The 17,916-nt window shown below is 42.2% G+C and overlaps 1 protein-coding gene across 4 annotated transcripts in view; it reads left to right on the top strand.

Moving 5' to 3' along the window:
* Positions 1-17,310, top strand: part of NXPH1 (neurexophilin 1) — a 169,505-nt gene extending 152,195 nt beyond the window's left edge. For all 4 annotated transcript variants that reach the window (XM_081882875.1, XM_081882876.1, XM_081882877.1 and 1 more), the window contains one exon: positions 12,650-17,310. In XM_081882875.1, the coding sequence (XP_081739001.1) occupies positions 12,650-13,411 (762 nt within the window). In that variant the 3' untranslated portion in view covers positions 13,412-17,310. The remainder of the gene's footprint in view (positions 1-12,649) is intronic.
* Positions 17,311-17,916: the final 606 nt, after the last annotated feature.

The following is a 17,916-nucleotide window of genomic DNA, read 5'->3' as shown; positions in this document are numbered from 1 at the left end:
CACAGGATGAACTGTGGGGAACTGGTTGAAAGATGTCCCCACCTTTAGGTGTTATAGCATCAGGCAGAACCACTAGCCTCAAGATAATGGGTGTGCATCTGGGCTGTTTAATATTTCCAGAGGAAGTGGGGATTCCCAGTCCTAAAACTGCAAATCAGCATCTACGGACTTTTGCAGATAGAACTTGACAACTCTGCATGCAGCCCAAAATGGATCTGAATATTTGAACAGCCTCCCTCAACTCCTGTGTCAATGCCCCAAGGCCCTTCTATTCATCTAGTTTAAATTAATGATCTCACTGATGGCACTAGCAATTGAACCAGAGCTCTCCTGAGCCAAGCACTTTCATACTGAATTTGATTAATTCTGATGACTATTAATTCTCACTGTTAATTAGGTAAGGTACTGCTGTAAAAAGAATATTGGATGTTGTGTAAAAGCAGTCGGCACATAACTGCTATGTCCTTCTTACGTTGAACATAAGCAGGATCTGGGTGCATCCGGGTTTTCTTCAAGTGTTTAGTGTGCAAGTGCGATGGATTTATTGATGCAGAATTTGGCACCTGAAACCAACCTACCTCCCTCCCTCCCTTTCTTTCTTTCTTTCTTTCTTTCTTTCTTTCTTTCTTTCTTTCTTTCTTTCCTCAAGGCACAGCCACATGACCCAGATCTGCATACATTTTGCATATGCTCACTGATATCAGTCACCATTTCATCTCTGAAATGGTGGACTGGCTGGGGTCAATGCCCCGAGCCATCTTGTAAGCAATGTCACTTTTTAAAGTTTTTCCAAAAAAGAAAAGAAAAAGAAAAAAAAGGGAAGCAAAGGAACAAGAGATCTAGGATTCTGTACAATAACCAGAACCAAATGAGATTCAGGTTCCATGGACCACCATCTAATTATACCCATTATTTAAAATCAATTCATAGACGGTAAATGCATGTCCTTCACTTCAAAGTGCATTTCCAAGACGTTTCTATTGAAATAGAGCACATTCAGTAGAAACCACTTGGAACCTATTCAATAGAAACTGCTTAGAAACACTCTTTAAAGGCACTGTTGTCACCTGGCATCATAATGATGTCATCATGACGTCAGGTGATTGACAGATCAGTGGGCCCTCCCACCTGTCAAATTTGGCCCATGGTGCTTGTAGCAATAAGGATCTCAGCACACCAGGTCAAAAGGTTTCCTCATCCCTGATGTATAGGAAAGAAAGCCTATCTCAGAAATTTCAGTCAGTAGGAGTAAGTATAGTAACTGGCACTTATACCTGCTTGCTCATCCATGGTTACAGTCAGTGCCGGATTTACGTATAAGCTAAACAAACTATAGCTTAGGGCCCCACTCTCTTGGCCCCCCCCCAAAAAATTTAAAGAAAACAACAACTGGATGTACACTTCCAAAATATAAGATAAAAAACAAAATAAAACCTATATAGAGCAGCAGTGTTTTGTGTTGTGTAGGCTCCTTTGATGTAAGTAATGGGCCCCGCCTGCTAGCCTGCTCCCTAAAATATCACTGGTTTGCTCATTTCTATATACAGTGGTTCCTTGGTTCTCAAACTTAATCTGTTCTTAATTACCATATAGCATATATTCAAAACAAAAAACAGCAACAATTTGTTGTTGACAAAGGACAGCTGGACATATAGGGCCCCATTACCTTCAGTAGCTTAGGGCCTCATCAAACCTAAATCCGGCCCTGGTTACTGTATTTTTCCATGTATAAGACGCCCTCATGTATGGGACGACCCCTATTTTTTAAAAAATCCAAAACGAAGCAAACAAAATCCTAAAATAGAAGTGAAAATCCGGACAATAGGTGGTGGGGGTGGAAAGGTGCAGAAGCTGTCCCCCCTCAGTGGCTGCTGCTGCCACCTTTCCATGTAAGCAATGGGCAGGAGGCTCCTAAGCGGGATGGTGAGGCAGAGCACGGGGACGGCGTGGGGGTTTGAGGGGGAGAGAAAAAGTGCAAGTAGAGATAGCTGAGGTAGCTCTCAGCAGGGGGTGCTCTCGGTCTGGTGGTCGAGTTGGCAGGGGGCTGCAGGAGGCGAGCCAGTCACCTTGTCTTATACACAAAAAAATATGGTACTGATTGATTTGCATGTCTTGCCTTTCCTGGTTAAGAGCTTGAGCTATAAGCTGAAAGCCTCCATTTCACATCTCAGTTTAGCTTCATGAACCCAGTGAACAGCCTTTGGCAAATCACTATTTGAGTCCTCAGTAATCTAAGATCATGGTAGACCACCTGACAAAATTGTTGCAAAACAAACCCAGAACACTTTGATTACTTCAAGTGATATGTAGCTGTACCTGTGTGTCGTGTGTGTGTGTGTGTAATTGCCAAAGCGGTGAATAGATAAAATCGACAAATGAAATTACGTTCATAAAACAAGTACAAAATACATCACAAATCAGTGTATCAGTGTTGACAAGGCTGAGCTAGATGGACCAATGGATTAACTCTGTAAAAGGCAGTTTCCTATGTTACTGTGTTCATAATGCCTCAGCGCAGCTGGATCACATGCCATGAAAAGCTTGGGTGAACAGATGAGTTTTATATAGTCAACCAAACAGTGTGCATTTTGTTGCCTTCGTTTCCTTATCCATCTCCTCCTATTCTTGCTCAGTCCAGCCCACCCAGATACTTACAAAAGCTGGTGTAAATTTTAATCTGTTTCAGTATTTTAACTTATTGTATGTTTCCATGTATTGCAATTTCCCCCGATAATATGGTTTTAGCTCTTTGTAAACCACTTTGAGATTTTATTTATTTTTTTACAATCAAGCAGTCTCTAAATTTTATGAAATAAAAATGTTAGCAGAAAAATTAATTAAAACCAAAGAGGTGAATAAGAGCAAGCCCTCTCCCTCTCTGGAACCATCATGTGATGCATTCCTTTGGGTCTAAGTACTTAATAAGTAAAAACTGAGTATAAATCTTCAAAGAAACAAATAAAAGCTGGTCTCTTAAACCACAGCACATGAATTTCTGGTTTCATTTTGCCTCAATTTGGCATCCTTGGGCCTTATGTGTTCTTGTTGCAATGAAACCAAACCTAAAACCCATCACTCATAATCTTGTAGTCACAATTTAGCATATATTTTAAAAGAAAACATCAGTGTGTTGTCTCTTACTCTGAGCAGAATGACTATTTTTGACTAGGTCTATACTATAACATAGGTTGCGGCTCATATGAAAAAGGGCATCTTAAACCAGTGGCATATGTAAAGTGGAACGCAGTGCAGATTTTGATTAAAATGTTGCTCAGTGGCCTTTCAGGCAAATTCTAGAATTATTTAATATTCTTTTCTGCACATACGCGGGAAATGGCACAGGCAATATTAATAAAAGAGGGCTTACAGGAGTGTAGAATCAGGACACCAGTTCCTTGACAAATGTTATTTACCTAGCTAGAGTTTCATTTCATTGCGAAGAGAACTCTGTGATGCCTATATTATGCAGAGGCCTTAAAACTCTGTTGGACATTTTTAACCCACTCTAATTTATTCCAGGAAACTTTAATCCCCTGCAGAATGGAACTGCTGTGATTTTTTTCAAAAGTCATAATCATCTACCAAAGGCGGGGGGGTGGGGTGGGGTGGGATGGGATGTGTAATGACGACATTGGCACTGGGCTTCAGGAGTTTAGTTTAAATTCATTCTAAAAATGTGAAGCGGAGGGCAAGAGTTAATCGGATATTTCATACAGTTAACATTTCAATCCTCCTCCAAATCTTTATAAATTTGCTTGCATTGCTGCCATTTATGGCATGTTCTGACTGTGCACTTGCCAGAATTCGAAGGCTAAACATTGCAAGAAAGCACTTCTGGGATATCTCTTCTGAGTCTCGTAACTCATTTAGTATTTGGATCACATCCTATCTGGTACCCTAATGGTGTAATGTGCGCTAAGTTGAAAGTAAAGTGAGATGCTTTGACATATCAGGCATGCTGTAACTCTGTTATCTGACAAGCTATTATAATAGACTCGACTAACAGAAAAAGAAGAAATAAAATAAGAAAGGAGCTTTCAGAAGAACTGCAACGCAGTTCCCACACCAACCTTATTGGGTTTGTGGGCTCATTTGCAAACCAGGAAAATTGTTGTGAGCAACAGGCACACAAATACACACAGACACACACAAACACCCCCCCCCCAAGCACAGATTGCAAACTCTTATATTAGCTACAACAAGAATAATTTCAGTGCAGAGAAGGGTTGGAGAGGGGACTCTGTGGGCACAAGGAAAAACATCTATGATCACATGCATGCCTGTGGGTTCTATGCTGGTGACCCTAGAAGGACTGCCTTCTTAAAGGTAAAGGTAAAGGGACCCCTGACCATTAGGTCCAGTCGTGGCCGACTCTGGGGTTGTGGCGCTCATCTCGCTTTATTGGCCAAGGGAGCCGGCGTACAGCTTCAGGGTCATGTGGCCAGCATGACTAAGCCGCTTCTGGAGAACCAGAGCAGCACATGGAAATGCCGTTTACCTTCCCGCTGGAGCGGTACCTATTTATCTACTTCCACTTTGATGTGCTTTCGAACTGCTAGGTTGGCAGGAGCAGGGACCAAGCAATGGAAGCTCACCCCACTGCGGGGATTTGAACTGCCAACCTTCTGATTGGCAAGTCCTAGGCTCTGTGGTTTAACCCACAGCGCCACCCGCGTCCCACTGCCTTCTTAGATCAAACCAAAGACCATCTAATCCTCTCTCTCTCTCTCTCTCTCTCTCTCTCTCTCTCTCTCTCTCTCTCTTTCTCTCGGCACCTTGGTTCTCAAACATAATCCATTCCGGGAGTCCGTTCGACTCCCGAAACCATTCAAAAAACAAGGTGCGGCTTTAGATTGGCTGCAGGAGCTTCCTGCACTCAATCAGAAGCCGTGGAAGCCATGTTGGATGTTCGGCTTCTGAAAAACGTTCACAATCCGGAACACTTACTTCCGTGTTTGCGGCATTCGGGAGCTGATTTGTTCGACAACTACGCCATTTGGGAACGAAGGTACCAATGTATACACATAATAGTTTAATGAAGAGGGGGAAAGAGAGAAGAGAAAAGAATTAAAGACAATAATAATAATAATAGTACTGTAATAATAATAAGAAAATCCAACATCAGTCCACAATAGGAACATAATGAGCACTAGCATACATATCTTAAATTAAACCTATAAATTAATATAAGCCCTGTACTATATACAACATTAAGGCCTCACATCAGATATAACTGATCTGTAGAAAAGACTTTTATTACCTGAAAATAGAAACGATGCATGTCCTTTTGTAACCCAATAATTTTTTTAACAAAAACAATTACAAAGAAGCAATAGATTAATTAATACAAGCCCTCTAAATGTCCAGATAGGTCCACACAGATTTCATGTTCAAATGTAGCCAGGACTATGAGGTCCTCAGACCATTGTGTAATAGATGATGGGCATTGTTCGCTCCAGGCCCAAAGTCTCTTAGCAACCATAAATGCATGCAAAATCCACTTTCGTTGTCCTGCTGTTAATCATCACACTACAGGAATATAATTTAAAAGTACAAGAACAGCTGCAAATATTAATGATTTCACAAATGCAAAACTGACATGGATAACAGCTTTAGATCAAAAAAGAATATATCCCTGGACATGCCCACATCATGTGCCACATCACATAAAGCTAATTGGGGGTGCCAGCTTGAATAAAATATTGGGAGGAGGGGCCAGATAAGTCCCGTCCCACATAATCGATCACGTGATGCGATGCACACACACAATTTGAATGGCAATGCCCATTAACATGGGGGTGGGAGCTGGCCGCCTCAATATTTTATGGGGGGTGAAGGGACTTCGGCTCCTACGAGTTGGTTCCTATGAAGGTAATAGTCTTTGCCCAGTAGGATAACTGATTAAAAGTATATATGCAGCATAGGAATGCAGAGTCCCTGTTTATCTTGTCATGGATAGATAGATGTGTACAAATGGGGCCTGCAGAAGATTTGTAACCCCCCCATCTGACTGGTTTGCCCCAACCACTCGGGGAGGATTCTTGCACATACAAAAATATAAGAAAACATTAAACATTAAAAACTACCTTCAGATGTCTTCTGAAGGTTGTATAGTTATTTATCTCCTTGATATCTGATGGGAAGGCGTTCTGCATGGAGGGTATGACTATTGAGAAGGCCTTCTGCCTGGTTCCTTGTAACCTGACTTCTTGCATTGAAGGAGCCGCTAGACAGCCCTAGGAGCTGGATCTCAGTGTCTGGGTTGGATGACTGGGGTGGAGATGCTTCGTCAGGTATACAAGGTCGAGGATAAATCTATCTTCTAGGGATTTTTCAAATTCTTTTAAAAGACCTCCTGATCTGCACGCCCAAACTTGGCCCTCCAGATGTTTTGGGACTACAATTCCCATCATCCCTGACCACTGGTCCTGTTAGCTAGGGATGATGGGAGTTGTATTCCCAAAACATCAGGAGGCCCGAGTATGGGGATGTCTCCTTTAGTACATCCCATCGTAGTCAATTACGTGATGCATTAACATTTGCTATATGACTTCCAGACCTCCTGTATGGTTCTGTGGTGGATTTTAGCACTTCAACAATTTCAGTTCTTTAGGAACTCTGGGAGTGACTTCTGTGTATCCTGGTGCTTTAATATTTGTCAAATTTGTGCTTATCATCATTGTCTCTATGTTCAGTGTTTGGGACTGTTCCTTCCGCAGCTAAGACAGCAGCACAAGAGGGAGGAGTTAGCAGGCTTGGGGGGGGGGGGATGAAGGGTTGCAGAAGTGCAACAAACCATAATGTGGTCCTCTTTGTGCCGGTGGCAAGAAAGGTCAGGAAGAGGGCAGAAAATTCCAGTGAATTGTAAGGGAGACTTGGCGGGCCAGATAGAAATACATTGTACTGTATGTAGTCATGGGGGTGCCCCATTTAGTCTCCCTTGCAATATATGGTTCTGATGGCTTTTACAGAGGCTATGTGTTTGTGTGTTTTCTTTTAATCGTATTTGTACGGCTTTGTTATGGTTTTTGGCTAGTACAGTCATACCTTGGTTTTCGAACAGCTTAGTTCTCAAACGTTTGGCCCCCGAACACCGCAAACCCGGAAGTGACTGCTCCGGTTTGCGAACTATTTTTGGAAGCAGAACGTCTGACAGGGCTTCCGCAGCTTCCGACTGGCTGCAGGAGCTTCCTGCAGCCAATCAGAAGTCCCGCTTTGGTTTCTGAACGTTTTGGAAGTCGAACGGACTTCCGGAACGGATTCCATTCAACTTCCAAGGTACGACTGCACAATAAAATCTACTTTACTTTACTTTACTTTACTTTACTTTACTTTTTACTTTACTTTTTACTTCACTTTACTTCACTTCACCTTTTGGGGAGGAAAATTCTAACCAGAAGGAGAAGAAGGATCTCCAAGAAACAGCTTAATGAGATCTGAAAATGTTCAGTGCAAACAGAATGCTGTTTGGGAGCGGGGAATTATTTTTATAAAAAAACTGGAGCAGCGGATGAAATGGTGTGACCAACTGCACTTCATGCTGTAACATTATGCTGCAGATCCTATTTGTTTTGAGCTTTTAAAATGCACTCCTTGAAACAATGTTTTAGATGTAGATCTTGTTCCAGAATCATCTGCTGTGAAGAGCAGTGGGAAGCATTCATTTGGCTTTTGTCTGCCAGTTCCCCACCATCCTTCAGTACACCTTTGTCATGTAACAATCTAGCCAGAGGAGCTTCTGTTCTGATGTAAGAAGACAAAAGCTCCTCTGCATGTGCTGGCAAGAGACAACTCTCTTCTTTTTGGATTCTGACTCAAACCAATGCGGTAATGATACAGCTCTATAGTAACCTGGAAAGGCGGCAGGAAATCAAGACGCATTCTGGGCCGTTCTGGATTTCCTTCAAACCAATCTAATTTTCAGCCTGTGAAGTTTTAGTAGGCACTAGTTCGTATACATGACGGATGTCTTTGAGTATAAAACACCTCATGGGCTTTGACATAAATGAATGACTGAGCTTCCCCCTCAGGGGTCTCTGGGAAGAGACTAATACTCATGAAAAACACATCTAATGAAGTCAAGTGTCACTGCAGAAATGTCCCCAGCCTTTAAAAGCAGGTGACAGGGGTGTTCTCTTCAAGCTGAAGGAAACGAGGCAGACAGATCAATTCCCTAATCATGAAAATATACTCTGTCTTCTTAATATGCCCTTGGGCAAATTATGCCTCAGTCGAAACACTGGTCAAAAAAACAGACTATCGAGCAGCGATATTTCATTATTGACGAAACATGGGTCACCAAGTGAAAGAGCTGCTAGATCACCTTGGTTTCAGTAATTATTTTCGGAAAGGCTTTTGAAACTGGCTGCCACCCTGATCCTGAATCATTCATAGAGGCTCACCTGGTGAATAATGGCAGCCTTCAGGGGGGACTCACACGCAGCCTGCTGTATCATGGGCAAATCACAATGCCCTTGCAATCAGTTATTACCAGAAATTGTTTGGGTCTCCCTCCCCCCAATATGTATAGGCCATTTTTTCCCCACCACAAGATGGTTGCAAAGTGGTTTACACAATGATCAACACAATGATCCAGCCATCAAAATGATATGATGTTTTCAAAACAAACAAAAAGCACAGGTGAAAACAGCATTCCGTAGACAGGCTTAGTGAATGTCTGGTGAAATAGAAAAGTCTCTTGTCGAGCACTTGAAATCCAGCAGGGAGGGGTCACTGCCTGATCTAAGCTGGAAAAGAAGAAGAAGAAGAAGAAGAAGAAGAAGAAGAAGAAGAAGAAGAAGAAGAAGAAGTAGTAGTAGTGATGGACAAGTCCAGAGGTGTACATGGCAAGTGTAATGGACATGATTCTTATGTTGGTATACTAGGCTACACTGCAGTTGTGCAAAGGATAGAGGCATTATCACAGTCCAAGCACTAGCAGAGGATGTGGTGGAGTTTTGCCACTCACCAGTTTCCCTGCTGGTGCTCACTTGAAGGCAGAGAAGGAGGAAAGAGGCGGTGGTGAGGTCAGCATGGTGCAAACTCACCAGCAGAGTCATTTTTTTAAATGCCACTTTATGAAATATAAGAAGAAAAATAAAGAGAGACTAGTGACTGACTTGGGGCTCTTCAATTTCAGCAGTGCCCTGTGTGATGCTAAAATTTGGCGTGTCCCCCGCTTCTCTCCCTCTGTTCTACAGCATTTTTGAGCCCCCCCCCCCCGCAGCACAGCACCCAATGCAACTGAACTGGTCAAGCTACCCTAAAACTGCCTCTGAAGAGACATGGACCCCCTAATCCCCCTCTCACTAACCTTTCCTCTAGTGATGGCACAATCCAAATTAAAAACAATACAACCCTAACCCATCACACTTTTGACATTCCTGAATGTTGCAAGAGAAAGAGGTCTGCTTTTTTTTGCAGCGGGATCCATTGCATACCACCAGAAAGTGTAGTTGCAGTCACAGCATTTTCAAAATATTCATCTTATAACTGGGAGCTTGTTTGCACAAAGCGTAAAACGAGCCAGTGTTAAAATTAGCTTGCTAGGACTCCATCCTAGAACAGAGGAGACTTTGTTGCTCAATCCTGCGGTGCACAACACATTCAAACAGATGGCTTAGAAATGAGATTGAAGACAAAAGACCAAATATGTGCTGGGGTGGGTGGGTGGGAGACAGAATTCACTGGCTAGCAGAAATCCCTGGTCCCCCCCCCCTTACAATTGCTGGGAATGGGATAGGGAACAGAGGCTAGTTAATTGTCCAGGTTCATATTTTGCTGACAAATTCAAGCAAGATTGGCACATTTTCTCCCCTTTTTAAGCCACCTTCCTCCTAATTTGCTCTTGCTCCCAATATGCCGCTTAAGAATTATATTCTAAGTCTTCCCCCCTCTCTCCGTGACATCTTCATTGCTGCTTCATTAACTGGTGCACCATCAGTGCATTTCATTACAGCCTCTCTCCTCGCTCACTGTGCTGATCTCAAACACAGATACAAACCAGCTATCAAATGCTAGGTGGTATTTATCTTCCCTGCAATTCAAAAGAAGAGGAAATTGGCTAAATCATCCCAGGGGCAAACATACCCAGATTTGTCTCTTCCCATCTTCCTGTGCTCTTCAGCAGCTGGGAAGGATATTTAGTTAGGACGGTTGTAGGTGTTTCTTTATTTTATTTTATTTTAAGGATTACAGATTTTGAGGGAGTCCACACAGCGGAGTATCCCTTTGGGAAAGAGGAATCTGATGTAAAGCAATTCTCAATGAAGCAGCCAGCTAAAAAACTGGGGGATGCTAGAAAAGGGAAAGAGCTCCCTGTCTGCTTCCAAAATACCTTGCCTTGGCATCTGCATAGAGTAGGAATCTTCGGGTCCCCCCCCCCTTTTCTCTTAGTGGCGAGAGAAGTTGGTTGGAGTGGCAAGTAAGTGCCATTGTGCTCAGGCTTTGCTTGTGGGCTTCCCAAGGGCATCTGGTGGCCCACTGCCAGATCAACGTGCTAGACTAGAAGGAGCTGTGTTCGGATCCAGCACGGCTCTTCTGATGTTCTGATCAATTTCTACTAGTAATGATGACTATGACGCAGGTGGCGCTGTGGTCTAAACCACTGAGCCTCTTGGGCTTGCTGATTGGAAGGATGGTAGTTCGAATCCCCTTGACGGGGTGAGCTCCCTTTGCTCTATCCCAGCTCCTGCACTTTGAAAGCACGCCAGTGCAAGTAGATAAATAAGTACCACTGTGGCCAGAAGGAAAACGGGGTTTCCGTGTGCTCTGGTTTCCGTCACAGTGTTCTGTTGCGCCAGAAGCAGTTTAGTCATGCTGGCCACATGACCTGGAAAGCTGTCTGTGGACAAACGCCGGCTCCTTCAGCCTGAATCGAGATGAGTGCCACAACCCCATAGTCGCCTTTGACTGGACTTAACCGTCCAGGGGTCCTTTACCGTTACCTTTTTACTATGATGTACTGGGGAGTTTTTAATGTTTTATGCTTTATTATGTTTAATAAAGAGCCAGTGTGGTGTAGTGGTTAAGAGCGGTAGTCTCGTAATCTGGGGAACCGGGTTGTCTCCGCTCCTCCACATGCAGCTGCTGGGTGACCTTGGGCCAGTCACACTTCTCTGAAGTCTCTCAGCCTCACTCACCTCACAGAGTGTTTGTTGTGGGAGAGGAAGGGAAAGGAGATTGTTAGCCGCTTTGAGACTCCTTCGGGTGGGGATAAAGCGGGATATCAAATCCAAACTCTTCTTATATACTGTATGTGTTGGAAGCCATCCAGAGTGACTGGGGCTACCCAGCCAGATGGGTGTGATATATAACAACAACAATGGATTGTAGGCAGTGTGTCTCTGCGTGCTTATTGTGGGGAGGTGCAAGAGGGTACATCAAGTTTCTGAACTGTCTTTTTAAAAGTCCTCATGAAAAGTAATCTTTATATGCAATTTCCCATACTATTTTTGTGTGTTATTTTACAAAAATAATATATGCATTTTAAGGCAAACTTCACATTTGGATATGCATTTTTCTATGCCTTATTTGGCTGGAGAACTGCACTGCAAAACTCAAAGCAGTGCTGTGGTTTGAAGGCTGGTTATGTTTCAGTTCACATATTCTTTGGGGAAGTGCAAATTTGGTAGGTTTATCTTTAAATGTGAACCAAATGGAATTTCTCCCTCATCCCTAGATGGCCTGATTCATATGTTCTTTTGTCCTTAAGATAACAGGAGGGGATAGCAACTCAAAACTCCAATAATGACACCTTCCCAATTCCCCAGGTCCTTTGAATGTCCTGGCTCAGTCTGTAGCCTTGGTTTCTGATTCCTAAAAACAATGATTAATATTATACTGAGCCACTGTGAAATTTTTGGAAGTAACAGTTGAGCTGTGGTTACTTTGAATGAATTGCCTTCGTATGAGGACTGTACTTCACTGCATCTTTCATGACCTGAATAAAATAATTTTCTTCTTGTTGTGGGTTCAGGTGTCGATTTGCTTCCCCTTTCAGATGTTATTGTGGCAAGCATGTTTTTTCTGGTCCTAAGTGAGAAGGGGGAAAAAAAGGGGGAAACCTTTACAAATAACAAATTTATTTATAAATTCTGCTAATGCGGACTATATGACCTTTAGTTAGCATGGATGCTGTGCCAGAATCAGCACAGAACAGAGAGCACCCAGCATTAATCTCTACCCAAAAGGATTTCAATCTACCTTTCATAGGCAAGGTGAGGTGAAGGACTTGACAAACACCCAATTCAGATGATAACCTAAGGGTTCTGTATTATGGTTTATATCACAGGTGATCCTTCAGGTGGAACACAATTCTCACCACGCCTGTGAGTTACCTGTGATCTAAGCAGCGGATTACAATATTGTTGTTTAAACTAGGCCAATGAATTGTGGGGTGAACTGAGGGAAGTCAGGTGAAGGCTTTGCTAAAGCGTTTTAAAGAGGGTAAGGAGATGATTGGCCTGAAGAAAAGAAAGCTGCAAGCTTTCTCAAGATGGATTTGGAAAGACCAGTAGTGTGTGTGAATGTATCCCACATAGAAGAAATGCATAAAGGGAAAAATGCATTGCATTCTTTTTTGAGATCTGCATAGCACTTAAACCCATATCCCTACCTAAACGTATATTTTCCTTTATCTTACTTTCAGGTCACATGCGCAAATCTAACCAGTGGTGGAAAATCAGAACTTCTAAAATCAGGTGGTTCCAAATCCACGCTAAAGCACATATGGACAGAGAGTAGCAAAGACTTATCCATCAGCCGGCTGCTATCACAGACTTTCCATGGCAAAGAGAACGATACGGATTTGAGCCTGCGGTATGATGCCCCAGAAACATATTCCGAGCAAGATCTCTGGGAATGGCTGAGGAACTCCACAGACCTTCAAGAGCCTCGCCCCAGAGCAAAGAGACGGCCCATTGTCAAGACTGGGAAGTTTAAGAAAATGTTTGGCTGGGGCGATTTTCATTCCAACATCAAGACAGTCAAGTTAAACCTGTTGATAACTGGGAAAATAGTGGATCATGGCAATGGGACGTTTAGCGTTTACTTCAGGCATAATTCCACTGGCCAAGGGAATGTATCTGTGAGCTTGGTGCCCCCGACTAAAATCGTGGAGTTTGACTTGGCACAACAGACAGTGATTGATGCCAAAGATTCTAAGTCCTTTAACTGCCGCATTGAGTACGAGAAGGTCGACAAAGCCACCAAGAACACCCTCTGCAACTACGACCCTTCAAAAACATGTTATCAGGAGCAGACCCAAAGTCACGTCTCCTGGCTCTGCTCCAAACCGTTTAAAGTAATCTGTATTTACATTTCCTTTTATAGTACAGATTATAAACTAGTACAGAAGGTGTGTCCCGATTACAACTACCACAGTGACACGCCTTACTTCCCTTCAGGTTGAAGTGGGCCGCGCCTCTGAGACTGGACCCTGTGGAGTAAATAAATAAATACACAAATAAAATAACGCTAATTTTAAACAAAAATATGGGGAAAAAATATGAAAGAGGTCACACGACAGGGCTGTTACCTCAAAGAAGAAGGCCACATCTGTTGCCTGGAATGTGTCTACACACTGCTGCTGATGTCAACTGGCTGCAAATATCTTAGCGGAAACCAGTCTAATGTCATTTCTGCCCAGTCAGTTCCATGTATATCAGTCCAGTTGTAAATCACTGTGGATTTTATATAATACCACACACAATTTCTCTCTCTCTCTCTTTGTCTTTCTCCTTCTCCCTCTTTGCGGCTTGCAGATCTATCGAGATTCCTGTTAAGAGGGCATTCATTGTCTGATATATGATGTTTCAGGATAACCTATCATCAAGCAAAAAGGATTAACTAGACAGAGGATGTTTTGTTTTTGTTTTTCCACAGACTGTTATGGAAATCTTCTTTTACGGTCCTGAATACATTATAATCAATAATCCCCATTCATACATTCTATCACTTGGAGTAGCTGTACTGGTAAATAATATTGTAGGAGTAAAATGCTTGTTAAAACAGGGGTTGGGTGGGAAATGTGTGTGTTTAGAGCTCAGTATTCCTCTTTATATGAACACAACAAAGTATATTGACTTTTCTTCAGCACCCAGTGGGCACATTCAAGGTGGTGTTAGGTGGGCCTTTTTTGGTGAAGGGAGCCTGTTGAACTAATAAAGATGAGCAAACATTTGGAATTTACATGTGAACAGAAAGTTATGATTTTGTAGCTTGGTGGTCCTTACTCAACTGAGATACTCTCCAATTGTCATATAGGAAGGAGAATGCCTGATAGGTAACATGTAAGTTGTAAGTGTCCATCTTATCTTTATAACACAATGTTGTAACAAACAAACAAACAAACAAACAAACAAACAAACAAACAAACAATATCCTAGTCTTCATTTGTATGAATGGTTTGTATTGTACATAGTTTAACCTGTGTTATTTGAGCTGCTTATTAATATTAACTTGTAATTGTCTCTCTGCTTGTTATTGGTTAAAAACAAGGAAATGAGGAATTCATTTTATCAATGTAGCTGTAAACTCCATTTAAGATGACAGAATTATGTACAAAGCATTTATTCAGCTAAAGTATTGTTGAAAGCTATACAACTTACAACATTTACAATCTGTCTGTATTTAGATCTTTTGTTTCCAGGTGAAAACAATTGAAATGTACATAAAAAAAATAAAACACTTGAATTCGAGTTTCAATATGCACTCTGTAGATGGTGGTTTACAATAGTGCTGACAGGCAGAAGATACATTGATGGTGGTGGCACCTTCAGTCGCAAAAGTTGCTCCATCCAGACCAGATTCTTTATCATATGTAATGGCGATTACTTTTCACTGCAGAAAGAAGTGTACAATTCCTATCTTATTTATCAACAGAACAACTCCATGAACAAGTTAGCTAGAACCCCATGGATAGGTTAGATGGAAACCTGATGGGCAGGTTAATGTGGTGGTGATAGAGCTGTGCATCAGAGAGTAAGGTTATTACCAGTTTCCAATAAAGTAGAGGAGATGGGATTTTAAAGGGCAGCATGGGTAGATCTGTGAGTCTCCTGTCTTGTCTTTCATCCCTCCACTGCTTCTCCCTGGAGTTTTGATGCACCTCCAATATCTAGGGCTTGCCGATCAGAAGGTTGGCGGTTCGAATCCCCGTGATGGGGTGAGCTCCCATTGCTCGGTCTCTGCTCCTGCCCACCTAGCAGTTCGAAAGCACGTCAAAGTGCAAGTAGATAAATAGGTACTGCTCCAGCGGGAAGGTAAACAGCATTTCCATGCACTGCTCTGGTTCTCCAGAAGTGGCTTAGTTATGCTAGCCACATGACCTGGAAGCTGTACGCCGGCTCCCTCAGCCAGTAAAGCAAGATGAGCACTGCAACCCCAGAGTCGGTCATGACTGGACCTAATGGTCAGGGGTACCTTTACCTTTACTAAGGAAAAAAACCACACACACCCTGAAGCTTCATGTGAAGAATGCATGTAGGGAATGCTCTCACATTGTCCATGCTGCTCTTTATATCGGTGTCCAGAAACAGGCCCATCTGGTAGTTTCTGACATTTGGCCCATGCCACTAAAAGATCCAGGTTGCCTTGATTCTCACATGCAATCAGTGTCAGCGAAGCCCTTTGAACATGCAACCCCCTGGAAGTGGCTCCATACCGTTGATATGTTAGTGGAGAGCCACACAGTACATGTGACTTTGGACAGACAACAACACACTGCATGAAATAAAAATAAAATGTGGTTATACGATGAGGGTAGTTGAGCAATACACGTGTGCACACACATTCCCATCTATTTATCACATTTGTTTTTCATGCTTCTTTGTAGGAGCTTGCACTGATATCATGGTTGCCCACTTTTATATTTACAGCAACCAGATTGAGGGGGGATGGATTGCCCAAAGTTTTCCCATGAGCTTCACAGCTGATTTGAACGTAGGTATCAGGAGCCCAAGTCCACCACTTTAATGCTTACTTAAGATGGAGTTTAGACATGTATGCCTTACACTGAGAAGATTCTTGGTTCATCTAGTTCAGTAATAATGTCCTCAAACTGGTGGCCATTTTCTAAGGCCACAATTTCCTCCAGTCCTATTAGCTTGAGATCCATTTAACTGATGATGCTACCAGGGATTGAACCTGTGTTCTACCGGTGACAAGGAGCCTAGCTTTATCGTGCATAGAATGGCCTGCAGCCGATAGCAATAAATGGATTTTTTTGGGGGGGGGGGAACCACCTGTGAATAATTTGTGCAGTTTATTCATTCTCAGATTTATATTGACTTATTTAAGAACAAGAAACAACAACAGGGTTCCACAACAGTATAATTTGTAGCCCAAACACACACACTGACACACGCACACACATACAACCCAATAGCTTTGAACTCTGGGGAGGAAATGTATTAAAACTGAAACTAGAATACAACAGGTCCTGCTCATTCATGTTGGGGCTTGGAGAAGATCTTCGTTTTCTAATATCAGAGGGAGGGATGGAGGGCTCTTATGGATGCACGTTAAGTCCAAACTTGGGTGTCAAAGTGTGCCTTGAAAAATCAAGCCACTAACAGCCAGTTGACATCAGCATGGAGCTGCAAGTACTCAAAATTTACTTCTGGCGGCACACCTTTCCATTGTCTCTCTAGACAGACGGATGCCAACAACTGATGTTTTCATAGACAATGCTATGGAACAGTTATTCACCTGCACCCTGACAATATATGGCCCATGACATCAACCAGAAGGAGGGCTTCCCTGATACAATTTGAGTTGGAATCTCATAAGTACTTCTATTGCTCTGAAGCACAGTCATCCATAGACTTTGACTGACTAGGCAGAGAAGAGAGCAACAGCTCTAGGAGATCGTATGAATTAAGTGATCATGCTATTGCAAACCGAAACCCATTGTTCTAAGAGCTGTTTGTGTGTGTGCGCACACATATGTACCGTATATGTATATGTGCATAAGAGAGATGTGTGCCTCTAGTTTTAACCCAGATATGAAACTGTGCCCAAATATCAAAAAGTGAAATTCCAGGCCATTTGGATATTTATTGGAATCTTGTTTCCAACATTTCCTCACAAAGCTTGAAATACTTTCAGAACATCAGTACTATAAAAATTATAAAGTGAGGTTTAAAATATGATTTTAGTAGCCAAACCAAGGCCAATCATGGAGATAGATTTTAGCTTCCTCCCTGTTTTATTCCTATGCTACATTCTGAGATTGGTAGATTCCAGACCAAGCAAAATAGACTCCACTCACACCCAAGATATATCTGGATCTGGTTCTATGGATTTTTTTTTAAAGAAAATAATCTGACTAAAGAGGCTTGTATCTCAGAGGGCAGTAATTCAGGCAGGGGATACGCTATCTGTGAATCAAATGTGCCCATTATTTCGCCTTCCAAATGCATTTGCATGATTAGACAAATCTTATTTTTCTGGACATAATAATCTGCTTGTTGATGTTATTTTTGTAGCAATTGTCTTGCGCTGTGTTGGAATTCAATTAGCAAAAGTGGTGTACTAATAAGTTTTTAAAATCATGTATATTTATTTTTCATTTTGCTTGTCTGGTTCCTTGCTGCAGTTTGAGTTATTTTAAAATATAGTTTCCCTTGCTTAGACTTTTGCATAGTCGTTTGGTCATCAGAGCCGCAAATCTGAAGTCTCCAGTAAGACTAAATTGGACCAGAGATTTTATGAGTTCTGAATAAAATGATGGATTGAGTATAGACGCTTTTTGCATTCAAGAGCCCACTGTAAAGTCCTCTCTCTTGTGAACTCTGATTCTGGATGCTTTTCAAGTTAAATGTACAGAAGCAAAATCCCTGCATTTTATATTGGTCTTAGACTCATACAGCAACAGAACTAGAATGGACCAAAATATCATCTTGACGCTCCAAG

This window comes from Podarcis melisellensis, assembly GCF_964234715.1.
Source record: "Podarcis melisellensis genome assembly, chromosome: 12".
NCBI lineage: Eukaryota > Metazoa > Chordata > Lepidosauria > Squamata > Lacertidae > Podarcis > Podarcis melisellensis.
Note: the sequence above shows the minus strand (reverse complement) of the source record. Positions and strands in the feature narration are given on the sequence as shown.